The sequence below is a fragment of the Oratosquilla oratoria genome, chromosome 32 (assembly GCF_046742065.1).
Source record: "Oratosquilla oratoria isolate Oo_2021 chromosome 32, ASM4674206v1, whole genome shotgun sequence".
In the NCBI taxonomy this organism is placed as follows: Eukaryota; Metazoa; Arthropoda; class Malacostraca; order Stomatopoda; family Squillidae; genus Oratosquilla; species Oratosquilla oratoria.
In genome coordinates, this window is record NC_134808.1 from 13,208,211 (window position 1) to 13,222,089 (window position 13,879).

At 38.6% G+C, this 13,879-nt stretch overlaps 2 protein-coding genes across 10 annotated transcripts in view; one reads left to right on the forward strand and one right to left on the reverse strand.

The window, feature by feature from the left end:
• LOC143017547 (AP-4 complex subunit mu-1-like) overlaps positions 1-7,763 on the reverse strand; it is a 126,931-nt gene extending 119,168 nt beyond the window's left edge. The window contains exon 1 of the mRNA XM_076172336.1: positions 7,706-7,763. Within this exon, the coding sequence (XP_076028451.1) occupies positions 7,706-7,763 (58 nt within the window). The remainder of the gene's footprint in view (positions 1-7,705) is intronic.
• Positions 7,613-13,879, forward strand: part of RyR (Ryanodine receptor) — a 636,026-nt gene continuing 629,759 nt past the window's right edge. For 5 of the 9 annotated variants that reach the window (XM_076213833.1, XM_076213832.1, XM_076213835.1 and 2 more), the window contains exon 1: positions 7,614-8,003. In XM_076213833.1, the coding sequence (XP_076069948.1) occupies positions 7,950-8,003 (54 nt within the window). In that variant the 5' untranslated portion in view covers positions 7,614-7,949. Of the gene's footprint in view, positions 8,004-13,879 lie in introns of all 9 variants that reach the window. The other 4 variants (XM_076213834.1, XM_076213839.1, XM_076213840.1 and 1 more) reach the window with 4 other exon arrangements.

Below are 13,879 nucleotides of genomic sequence, written 5' to 3' on the forward strand. Positions count from 1 at the left end.
GCAAAATACAACCATACCAACAGCAATACTAAGTGAACATGTACTGTTTATATAGTGCTAGAGATACTACATTAGTAAAAATACCTTCATCTGAAATTACCTTAATCTGATTTGGATAATATTTTAGAATGGTTTTTCAGTAAATATAGGATTTTGGACAATAATTAGCCTTGTCACTACTCTATTTTGCTATCAAAACTTACAAATTATTGTACCCAAAAATAATAGTACTATTTAATTTTTATACAGGTAGTTCTCGTTATATGCGGGGGTTCCGTTCCGCGGACCCCCCGCATATATCGAACTATTGAACCTATGGGAAAAAGGGGGATACGTTCTCAACTCGGATTGATTTTGCGCTGATCCTGAAAACATAATAGGAGGGTTATAGAACAGAGTGAGTGAGCAAAGCGAGCATGATATTCTGCAACATTAACACTCTCTGACATGTAAGTATTAACCTCGGGAAAAGACGCTACCGTAAACATCACTTATTTCGCCAAGCGTATTTTCTTCAGCTGTTTGAAAAATCAGTCTGTTTACAATTCACATTTCAGACTGCTTGCTACGCTTAAACTGACTGTTGATGTGCTCTGGAGATACACAGGCAGGCTTACTGCTTAGAGTTTATCCAGTGCGGAGAATAAACGATAATTCTTGCAGAGAGTGAAAATTGACTAAATTAATTGGGGCAGTAATAAGTATCAAAAATTAATTTGTTTGTGAAAAAAATAATTAATTTGTGTATCAAAAAAGCTTAATTACCTGCAGAAAGACAATGGTTTGGCCTATGAAACAGGAAGGATGCCTAAGACGATGCCGTCTGTACAGCTGCCGGTGTTGTTGTTGTGATAACGCCGCAGTGATGCCAGCTCTACCTAGCTGATGCAGCCAGTGTTACCACATGGCTTTATGCGCACCAACTTCAAATATATAATAGGTATTTTGAAAAAAATAATCGGCCGCGACTATTTTTATTTATTTTTTTTGTTTAGGTCAAATCGCATATCTTCGAATATATCCCCGCACATATCGAAAAGTGGTGCAAATTCTTGAATCGCATATACGCGAATTCGCATATATCGAGAACTACCTGTATTATGGTATTAAAATTGATCCTTTAGTTTTTATTGTTCTTTGTGGGGTTAAAGATGATAATCAACTTGCCTAACCTAATTCAACCTAAATTAGGATATACTTAAGATATATCTATTATCAACACGGGTCATTGATGTTTTCTTCCTTGCTCTGTTAATTTCTGTGAAGGATCAAATAGGATGGGTGTAATGACAAAAATGGCAGACTTGTGACTTATAAATCTTATATACACACATAAAAAAAAGATACACAGATCTCTAAAGGCAAAGAAAACCAAAAGGTGAAACTGACTATCATCCAAAAATAAATAATGAGTGACTTTATTAAGTTAGAAATTCAACAACTCTGATGATTTGCTATTAAAAATAATTTGGTAGAATTTTAGTTATGCAAATCTATGTAATATAGCAATAGAAAATTAATTATTAATTTTGTAAATTATTATAAATCAACGTAATATGTGATTTTCTTGGTGGAAATCAATAACAAAAAAGTTGCTAAAACCTATCTTCTAACGAACAAAGTTGCGGCAGTTGAATGATATGCCATGTTTGTTTTGATAGGTGCTGAGGTCAAAGAAATGAAAGGATGATAAATTAGTCTATTCTAACCTAACCTAACCCAACCTACTTAACCTAACTTAACTAGCCTAACCCAACCTACTTAACCTAACTTAACTAGCCTAACCTACCTAACTTAACTAACCTAACTTAACTAAACTAACCTAACTTAACTAAACTAACCTAACTAAACTAACCTAACTAACCTAATCTAACTTAACTAAACTAACCTAACTAAACTAACCTAACTAACCTAATCTAACCTAACCAATGTTAAGTAATTCAGTACCATAAATTCTAAAGATCATCCAGATCGTCATCATTGTCACAGATGCTAACAGCCTGATATTATTGTACCTCAGGCAATTAACAGACAACGGAAGCCCTATTGTCTTTGTAACAGTGCTTATTAACATCACCTGGAGTTGTAGAACACCTGGTCCATAACATGAAAGCTGTTATCTGATAGTGACTGGACTGGCATGGTGTCTGTACCGTATCCTAGTGGCTTCGTTTGTTAGTAAATTTTCTTGTAGCAAGGTTTTTTTGTTTTTTATTTCCACCAAGAAAATTGCATATTACGTTCATGTATTATAATTTACAAAATTAATATTCAATTTTCTAATGCTGTATTGCATAGGTGTGCACAACTAAAATAATACTAATAATTTCCTTAGATCTTTAAAGGAATAAGTAGAAAAAGTAAAACTGGCAATATTTGTTCATATGAGCACAGAAATCCTAGAGGTTCTGTCCATAAACACAATTTCTTCTTCCACCACTCTGGTGTTACACATGGCAAAATAATAATTATAGAGAAGACCCTCTTGTTTTATTCAAGCAAGTTTTGAAAAACATATTCAATTTGGAGAATAATGATCTGCCACCCTAAACATTTACCTAACTGATTACTGTCTAAAACCTTATAGTTACTATTTTTTTTTTTATAATTTTTTAATAGATGTAGTGTATATCTCCTATGATCCTGTTAATATATTTTTTCCAAGTCACTAATGATGGTATTTCTTTTAGAAATGCACACCTATGGGATATAGCAATAGAAAATTAAATAGTGATTTTGTAAATTTCAATACATCAACATAATAAATGTTTATCTTGGCAGGACTCAACCTTGTTGAAAGCAAATACACTACCGAGTGGAGTTGCAATGATAGGTTTGAGATGCCATGTCATCTGTCCAGTCCTGTCAATGTCAGTTTAATGATGATGTTGACGTTGTGTACCAGGTGTTCTCCCACTACAAGTGACGTCACCACACTACATATTTTCAAAACAGTGCAATGGAGCTGAGCTTCATGCTCTTCTTTAAGCTATGAAACACCTCTACACCCTGCAGTCCAACTGGATACCAAAACTGGCTGTCAACATACCTGGCGACAATGACCCAGATGAACTCTAAAATTACAGGGTCTGGGAGCTTTCTAACCAGTACCCTAAGTACTGGTTAGAAAGCTCCCAGACCCTCTTATGCCTTTACTTCCTTTTTTAGGAATGTCCCCTTTTGGGGCTACAGGTAGTAGGACTCCTAATCCCATCCCCCATCCCTTTTTTTGTTGCCTTTTACAACTCAAGTGGAAATACTTGGTGGCAGTATTCTTTTGCCCCACCACAGGGTAGGTAGGCGAAAAAAGGAAATGAATTTTCAGAGAAATGGTACAGGACAATAACAAGGGGTTGGGGGACAGCATAATGGGGGGACGGTCAGAGTATAAAAGTGTCATCATTTCTCGACGTACAGAGTTTTCCTCTATCACAGACAAAATGCTGTGTGGCTCTGGTCCATAGGGGTGCCCCATATAAAGGATTACAAAGGCGGAGCATACCAACAGGAGACCTTTTGATCCATATCTAGGTCGGATGCGAAAAAAAAATCATAATAATAAAATAATAAATAAAAACTACAGTATAATAATGTAAATAACAAATAAAATGCATGAATAAATGCATAGGTATAGTTAAATAATAAACAAACAGGTAAATAGTAAATAATAATAAATTGACATATAACTAATAATAAATGAAAATCAGACAGACAAATGATAACAAAACAAAAACAAATAATATAAGATAAATTATAATCATTACAGCATCTTAGGTATTTACCTAAATGATTCTTGAAGCTTCAAACTGAACTACATTGCACTACCTGTGCAGGAAGTTTATTCCATTCATTAACTACACGGTTGGCAAAGTTGTTTCTACCCACTTCCAAATTGAATCTATTTCCGGACAGTTTGAGACCATTGTTTCTTGTCTGATTCTCATTCAATGTGAAAATTTTGTCACTTTTGATATTGTCAATTCCCTTTAAAATCTTAACGACCTGTATCAAATCACCTCTGAGTCTACACTTTTTTAGGGAAAACAGATTCATGTGTTTTAGTCGATTTTCGTATGATTTATTTTTGATATTTGGAATCAGTTTTGTGGCTCGCCGTTGTACTTTTTCCAGTCTGTCAATGTCTTTAATGAGATTTGGTGACCATACGGAAACAGCATATTCCAAATGTGGACGAACTAACGATTTATATAGCTTGTTAATGAGTGATGGACTTTTGAAATTAAAAGATCGCACAATCAGTCCTAGAATCTTATTTGCTTTCTCAGAGGCTGAAATACACTGCTTGGATGATTTGAGGTCGTTACTGATAATTACGCCGAGATCTTTTTCACTATCCACTTTTGTTAACGAATTTCCAAATAACTTGTAATCGTACTTACTGTTATCTTTACCTATGTGCATTACCTTGCATTTACTTGTGTTAAATTTCATTAGCCACTTTTCAGACCATTGCTCTAATTGATCTTAATCTTCTTGAATATCTAATTGGTTTGAGTGATCATTTGCCACTCCGCTCAGTTTTGTATCATCAGCAAATTTGGAAACAGTAGATTTTAGTCCATGGTCTATATCACTTATACTATGAATAGAAGTGGCCCAAGAACGGAACCCTGAGGAACTCCACTTTTAACATTTTTCCATCTAGAAGTTTTTCCATTTAAAACAACTCTGTTTTCGACCATTCAACCAATTACTAGTCCAACTTAATAGGCTACCACTTATTCCGTGTAAAGCTAATTTAGTAAGTAGTCTTTCATGTGGGACGGTATCAAAAGCTTTTGCAAAGTCTAGATATATTAAATCTATATTGTTTCTTTTGTCATAATTCGAGATAACTGTGTTGTAGAATTCGAGTAAGTTAGTCACGCAAGAACGTTTCCGTTTGAAACCATGCTGGCTATCATTTATCAAATGGTTACTTTCTAAATGATGTTCGATAGCATCTCTGATGATAGTTTCCATTATTTTTCCTACGACTGAAGTCAAACTTATAGGCATATAGTTATTTGGTTTCTTTTTGTCACCTTTTTTGAATATGGGAGTAATGTTAGCTAGCTTCCATTCTCTTGGGACCCTAAAGTATCAACTGCATGCTACTTTGCCACAATAACATGCAGCCAATACCCCAGGAGGTGCCAAGATAGGAGGGAGGGAGGAGGGTGGAGGGGAGTGGAATATATGAGAAATGAAATGGGTGGGAGTGGTTTTTATGCCTTTTTCTTTTTGGCTACCACCCCGTGTAAGGGGGAAAAAGCCTTTGGTATATGTATATATGCATTACTAAATGTAGGTTAGGTTAGGTTAGACAAATTCTTCATACTTTAATTTTTTTGACCTCTGCATCTATCAAAATAAAGATGGCATCTCAGCAATTGTTGCAGCTCCATTTGTTAGTTTATCGCTTTTAGCAATTTTTTCTGTTACTGATTTCCGCCAAGAACAGTGTAAATTACATTGATTTATTATAATTTACAAAATGTATATTTAATTTTCGATTGCTATATTGGGTAGATGTGCACCTTTCAAATTTTATTAAAATGACCTATACTCAATACTCTATTTCTTGGAAAACACTAGATTTTCATCATAATTATCAGGGATGATTAAATGTATCTGAATCCTAGAGGGTTCACTCATTCTCAAGAGTTGTTGGTATTATTTTCATAGTGGTCCACCATGTGCCTCATAGTTTATACTATTCTATATCAGCAGTAAATCTTTAGTTATACACATCTATGTGATATAGCAATAGAAAATTAATCATTAATTTTGTAAATTATAATACATGAACATATGCTATTTTCTTGGAGGAAATCAATAACAAATTTACTAATGAATGAAATTGTGGCAGTTGAATGATATGCCATGTTTGTTTTGATATATGCAGAGGTCGAAGAAATGAGAGGGTGATGAATTTGTTTATTCTAGCTTAACCTACATAACCTAACCTATATCTAATTCAGTACCCCAAATTCTAAAGATCATCTGGGTTGTTGTTGTTGTCACAAATGCTGATGGTCAGATATTATTGTACCTCAAGCAATTAACAGATGAAGGCAGGACCCTGTGTTCTCTCATAAAGTCCAAGGAAGCCCTATTGTCTTGGTCTTTGGCTGTATAATCTATAATTGCTCCCTTCTGTCACCCAACGTGGTCATCCACACAATGACGGCAGAGATGAGGAAGGTAAATGCTGTATATAACCTTAGAAAATTAATTAGCACTGTTATTAATTATCTGTATCAATATTTCATTGAACAATGAATAGAACTTTCATAGAAAAAATAATCTATTAAAAAATGATGTGTGTTTGCAAACTTTACTACACTTACCTAGATTGGGTTGGGTTATGTTAGGTAAGGTTGACCAGGATAATTCACTTTTTGACTTTACATTTAAGGTCAGAAATCAACATCTTATAGTTTTAATTCAGCAATTCTGGCGTTATTCCTACCGAAAACCATTCGTTTTTCCCCGCCAACCCGAGTGATCAGGGGGCAGTGTCCCCCCAGAAATTGAAATTGAGTGATTTGCGAGCCGACAGAAACCAAAATCAGATTCATATGAATGACACTATTAAACAGTGGTTTCTGACATCCTCACATTGTGACATTTCTTTGAGGGGGGCACCTCTGAGATTGAGGAATTTTCTACAAAATTGTTCAACATATTTTAAAGATATCAGTGTAATTTCATTTTGCCTAGGAAAAAATCCTCACTCCTACTTGGATAAACCCATAACTTGTGTTGTAATTCATTCTATGATTCTGGCTAGACCAGCTAAGACCTAAGTTTTATTCAAATGTGGATTGTGGGAAAACACCTCAGCAAAGGGTTAACAATAACACGATAATACAGGCATAAAAGGATACAGTGCAATGACAAGAGGATTTCACCCCTTTTATTTGCTATGCAAAATGCTTGTAGCATTATTTTGCGTTTGTGTCCCTTTTTATCACTAGCAAGTTTCGTTGGTTTCACTGTCTATCCCAAAGGAGTTTGTTTACATATTTGTATGACTCCGTAATCTAAGATCAGCTGTACGCAATTGTTGAAATTTATACAATCCAGTAGCTTTACTATAAATTTCAAATCGTTTTGTGTAAATATAAGTAAGGGATTTGTTCTTTTGAAACCTTTATGTAAACATTTTTGTGTTGTCTATATATTGCAAACAGCTGTATTAACGGCTGGTAGTTTCACCTCCCTATATTTAGTATAATTTTTCCGTCTTCAAATGTAGTATTGAAAAAGATTACTCTGGAATTTTAGTGGAACAATTCGGTATGTTTGAATAATATTTTGATGTCTGAAGGGTAACCGTAAAGTTGATTTTGCCAGCCAAACCGAGGAATTCGAAAAGAATTCTGCAGACAGTGGCTGCGGATATCGTCTGCCAACCTCAAGCGGTTGATCCGTTTACCTCCCTGTAATGAGAGCATGGAAATCGATGCCTAGAATGACCCGGTATACCCTGCAATACACTGCAAATGCACCAGTTGCGTGTCGGGAACTATATACACTACACCTAACACATGGGTACATTTCTAGAATATTTCCCGGAGGAGTGTAAGACATCTGCGCCATGTGGCCTCGGCGAGTCTAAGTTTAGGCTGGTGTGTAGAGAGGGCCAGCAAGTCGACCGGGGCCTCACTGCAGCTTATGAGTTCGTGGGGGAACTCACTGGGAGCCTGCAGAACTGGAGTCGCGCTGTTGAACTGTAACCCATAGCCCACATACATATACCCGGATACAACGGCTCTTTCGTCTATTTCGCTTATTCTCTCCCCCACTCGAGTCATGGAATAAAACCTCCAGTCCATGGGGGAGAAGAAGGACACTTATTTCCCATGAGTGAATTTAGTGAAAGTTATAGTTGTTATTGCTGTCGGTGTCTTCGCGGTGTTGTATTGTTGTAAAACAACAACATGGCTGATAGTGAAGGATCTTCCGAGCAAGATGATGTTTCATTCCTCCGCACGGTAAGTTGCTCTTAATAATTCTTGACAACGACGACGTCGACAACAACGGTGGCACGTGGGTTCATCATTCTACTGCAGATGTTCCTCAGGCTAAAGAGGAACTCCTCCACTCACTGCATGTGTTAAGGTCGCAGTCATTAATTAACTGCTTTCTTCAACATATCGTGATGACTTCTTGGAGCCCAGGGCCTGGACTCTTGGGGTATATGGGAGGTGTGTTGCAAACGTCTGAAGGCCTCAACCCGCAAGGCTTGCAGACTTGCGGATAAATCATGTGATGGGAAGGGTTGTGTGTGATTCTCCACGGCCTTGGATCACGTATTGATCTCGTGATTGACATGTGTTACCTTCCTGGATGAGAGCTTGAAGATTTTATACTGCCCGATCTTTGGGTAATGTTGTGTCCTTACATATATGCACTCCCCAATTTGTTTACGCGTGTGTCTGTGTGTATTTACCTAATCGTATTATACAGGAAAGCAACACTCGTTGGGTGTCGTCTCTTAGTTTCTCTCTCTCTCTCTCTCTCTCTGTCTCTCTCTCTCTCTCTCTCTCTCTCTCTCTCTCTCTCTCTCTCTCTCTCTCTCTCTCTCTCTCTCTGTCTGTCTGTCTGTCTGCCTCTCTCTCTCTCTCTCTCTCTCTCTCTCTCTCTCTCTCTCTCTCTCTCTCTCTCTCTCTCTCTCTCTCTCTCTCTCTCTTTCTCTCTCTCTCTACCAATCTATCTCGCACACACACACACACACACACACACACACACACACACACACACACACACACACACACACACACACACACACACACACACACACACACACACACACACACACACACTTGCACCCACAAACAGACACACGCACAAGTACACACTAACGCACTCACACATAAACAAATGCACAAAAATGTACACAAACAAACAAACAAACACACACCAACTCACGATAACGTGCACAAACACATAACCACACCTACCTTTACGCGCAAACACACACACACACACACACACACGCACACACACACACACACACACACACACACACACACACACACACGTATACACACACGCAGAGAAGAAAAACGAAACTATGAAAAAGACATAATATATAAATGTAAGGATCAGCCTATATTATTCTACAAGTAGAATGGTAAATTGGAAAATAAACAAGAAATAGTGAAATTGCACCAAGGAAATGAGGAATATATAGATGTAGAAATGGCGAAGGTTATGAACATTTTAAGTCTGTATTCACAATAGAAAATGCACATAATTGGGAAAAAGAAAAGGTAGAAAGATCCCCTCAAAGAAAGAAAGAAATATAACACAAAAAGAAATAAGGGACCAAATGATAAACCTTGATGTCAGAAAATCACACGGTACGGATGGAATTGCAAATTGGATACTAAAAGAATGTATAGATGTGCTAGATATACAAAATAATAGATTGCTCACAAGATTGGGAAAATGCAAATATCGTACCAATATATAAATGGGGAGATAAGGAAGACCCAACAAACTATAGACCGGCCTCCCTTACAAGCACAATAGCTAAAATATGTGAAAAAGTTATCAAAAGTAGATGGATTAAACACCTGGAAGAAAATAAGACACTGAATTCAAAACAAAATTGGCTTTAGACAAGGTAGATCTTGTGCCACCAATTTGATTTGCTTCTATTCAAGGCTAATAGACAAAATACAAGAAAGGGACGAATGGGCTCATTGTGCTTTTCTAGATTTACAAAAGGCATTTGATAAGGTACCACTCAATAAACTAATAAGAAAACTTGAAACAAGTATTTCCAATTGGATTGTAAGAAGCGAGAAGAAAGGGACGGGGAGTGGGACTAGGCATCCTTCTCCTTGTAGCCCCACAGGGGACATTCCTAAACGGAAAAGTAAAGGCATAAGAAGGTCTGGGAGTTTTCTGACCAGCACCCTAAGGTTTGGGTCTTTTAATGTGCGTGGATATGGTGCAGATGAGAGTAAAAGGGAAGAGATAGGTAGTATGTTTGTGAGAAGAAAGATGGATGTCTTCGCTTTGAGTGAAATTAAATTGAAAGGGAAGGGTGAGTGTAAGTGGGAGTGTAAGTGGGAGGTTATCAGGAGTGAAGAGAGGGCGAGGGAGGGAAGGGGTGGTTATTCTAGTAAGTGAAGAGATAGGTAAACGTGTAGTTTCCTCAAGGAGGTTTCCTCAAGGATAATGTGGATGAAGGTGAAACTGGGAAAGGAGATGTGGATCTTTGTAAGTGCATATGGACCTGGCAGTGAGAAGAGTGTAGAAGAAAGGGAGGCCTTTTGGATAGATTTAAATGAGTGCATAGAGGATTTAGGGAGAAATGTCAATGTAATAGTACTGGGAGACCTTAATGCTAGGGTAGGAAGTGGTCCAATTGATGGAGTGGTTGGGAAATGTGGAGTTCTAGGAAAGAATCGTAGTGGAGAGTTGATGGTGGAAATGTGTCTAGAAAGAGAATTGATGATAGCAAATATAGTGTTTCGGAAGAAAGTCAAGCATAAGTACACATGGGAGAGGGTGGTGGATGGAAGGGTGGTAGATAGAGCGTTAATGGATTATGTAGTGGTAAATAGGGCTATGATAGGAAGAGTTAAGGATGTACATGTGCTAAGGGGAGAGGGTGGGGGAATATCAGATCATTTTTTGGTGGAAGGTAAGTTGAGAGTGGAGGATAGATGGAGAAAGAGGAAAGGGACAAAAGTTAGGGAGGTGCTTAGAGTGAACTCTTTAAATGAAAAGGAAAAGGAGAAGGAGTACAAGAAGAAGCTGAAGGAGGAGTGGGAGGGAGTGAAGGATAGAATAGAGCTAGGTGTGGAGGAGGAATGGGGATGGTTCAAGGAGGGAGTCACAAAGTGTGCAAGGATGGTGTGTGGAACAAGAAGGACAGGAGGAAATAGAAGGAAGGGTAGTGAATGGTGGGATGAGGAAACAAAGAAGGTTGTAGAAGAGAAGAAGCGAGCTTTCACAGATTGGTTACAAAATAGGACGAGGGAGTCATATGAGAGGTACAAAGAAAAGAAAAGAGAAGTAAAGCAGAGGGTAAAGGAGGGAAAGAGGAGAGCAGATGTGAAGTGGGGTACGAGTATGGCAGAAAATTTTGAAAGTCATAAAAAGATGTTTTGGAAAGAAATTAAGAGAGGAAGAGGAGGCGAATCAGGTAGAGAAGAAAAGGTAAAAGGTGCAGATGGAGAGATGATAATGGAAGAGAGGGCAGTAAGGGGAAGGTTGGCAGAATATTTTAGAGAGTTGCTAAATGTGAAGGAGGATAGGGAGGGAACGATAGTTGCAGTGGGAAATGCTAAGAAAATGAGAGTGATGAGTGAGGAGAATGGAGGAGAAATAAGGAAGTATGAAGTGAAGGCAGTTGTTAAGATGATGAAAGCAGGTAAGGCACCTGGTCTGGATGGATGCCATGCGGAATGTCTAAAAAAAGGAGGTACAGTGACGGTGGACTGGATGGTGAGGTTATTTAATGTTTGCTGGAGAGAGGGTAGAGTGCCGGAGGACTGGAGGAGTGCCTGTATAGTTGCACTTTACAATGGAAAAGGGGACAAGTGTGAATGTAGTAGTTTCAGAAGGATAAGCTTGTTAAGTGTAGTTGGGAAGGCTTATGGGAGGATCTTGATTGAGAGGATTAGGAGAGGAACAGAGGGAGTAATTGGTGAGGAACAGTGTGGATTTAGGACGGGTAGAGGTTGTGTAGATCAGATCTTTGTGATAAGACAAATATGTGAGAAAGCTATAGGAAAGGGGAAGGATATTTTTTGGGCTTTTATGGATCTGGAAAAGGCTTAGGATAGGGTAGACAGAAAGGCACTGTGGGAAGTTATGCAGATATATGGGATAGGAGGAAAGCTTCTAGGAGCTGTCAAGAGTTTTTTATGAGAGTAGTAGAGCATGTGTCAGGATTAGAAATGGAGAGAGTGAGTGGTTCGAGGTAAAGGTGGGACTTCGTCAAGGATGCGTTATGTCGCCCTGGCTGTTCAACTTATAAATGCATGGGGTAGTGCAAGAGGTAAATGCAAGGGTAGTGGGTCAGGGATTGGAGATGGTTAAAGAAAATGGAGAAAAGTGGGAGGTGAGCCAGCTGTTGTTTGCTGACGATGCGCTTGTGGCAGGATCGGAGGAGGGACTGAGGAAGTTGGTGACAGAGTTTGGGAAGGTATGCGAAATAAGGGAGTTAGAAGATAAATGTGGGTAAAAGTAAGGTGATGAGATGTACAAGATGTGGCAGTAGTCTGGAAGTGAGCATTAAAGGAGAGCGACTGGAGGAAGTAGATAGTTTTAGATACTTGGGTGTAAATGTGGCAGGAAAAGGTGGAGTGAAGGTGGAGGTAGAATGTAGATTGAGAGAAGCGAGTAAATGCCTTGGTGGATTGAAGAGTGTAATGAGGAATAGACATTTGGGAATGGATGCTAAGAGGAGACTATATGAAGGAGTGATTGTGCCAACAGCACTGTATGGGGCAGAAACTTGGAACATAAGAGAGGAAGAGAGAAGGAGTTTGAATGTGTTTGAGATGAGGTGTCTGAGAAGTGTGATGGGGGTTACTAGGCTAGATAGAGTGAGAAATGAGGAGGTGAGGAGAAGAACGGGGGTGGAAAGGGGGTTGGGAGATAGGGTTGATGAAAGAGTATTAGGATGGTTTGGACACATGGAAAGAATGAGTGAAGAAAGACTAGTAAAAGAGGTATGGGGGGCAGATGTGGAGGGAGTGAATATGAGGGGACGTCCTAGAATGAGCTGGATGGATGGGGTGAAGGGGGCTTTGGGGAAGAGGGGAATGTCTGTTGAGGAAGGACTGGAGAGGACGGAAGACAGGGGTTAATGGAGAATGGTTGTATATGGATGATGTTGTGATGCATGGGGTGGAATTGGCGGGGGGATGGGGGGGTGAGGTATATGTGTGAGAAAAATTTGACGCAGCCCGAAGGGATTTCTCCCCGTCTTCTCCTTTTATGCATGGGGGGACGGAGAGGGGGGGTCGCCGATTTAATGAAGCGGCCTTGCTGTGGATATGCTCAGATAAGAGGGAGGGTGGAGGGGTGTGGAGTGTATTCAGGGATGGAATGGGTGGGAATGATTTTATGCCTTTTCCTTTTTGGCTACCTCCCTTGTAAGGGGGAAAAAGCCTTGGTATATGTATGTACAAAAGGCATTTGATAAGGTACCACTCAATAAACTAATAAGAAAACTTGAAACAACAGGAGGTGTACAAGGAAAGTTAATGAAACTGATGGAAGACTTCTTGAACGGGAGAAAGATGAGGTTGACACTTGGAGACAAAATTCGACTTGAGAAGAAATGATAAGTGGAGTCCCACAAGGTTCTGTACTAGCTCCGATAATGTTTGCCATATATATAAATGACATAGATGAAGGTGTTGAATGTTATATGAACTTCTTTGCAGATGACGCAAAAATACTAAAGAAAATAAGTACGGAGAAAGAGTGTGAATCACTTCAGAGAGATCTGGACAAAGTCTGGAAATGGAACCAAAAGTGAGAAGTGAACTTCAACATCAAGAAATGCAGTATAATGGAGTTTGGAAAAAAGTAAGATGAGAATATAAGGGCAATACAAGATTGGTACAAAAGAGGTAAAACAAGTTAGCTCGGAAAAGGACCTAGGAGTAAATATTAACAAAGACATGTCACCAGATAGGCATATATACAAAATGGAGGAACTTTCAATTTACCAAGAAAAATAAAGGTGGCCTTTAACTACATGGATGAGGAAATGGTAAAGAAAATATTAGTCACACTGAAAAGACCAAGATTGGAGTATGGTGCAACACTATGGATACCCACACAAAAAAAGAATATAAAGAAATTAGAAAGAATCCAAAGAGCAACGACAAAG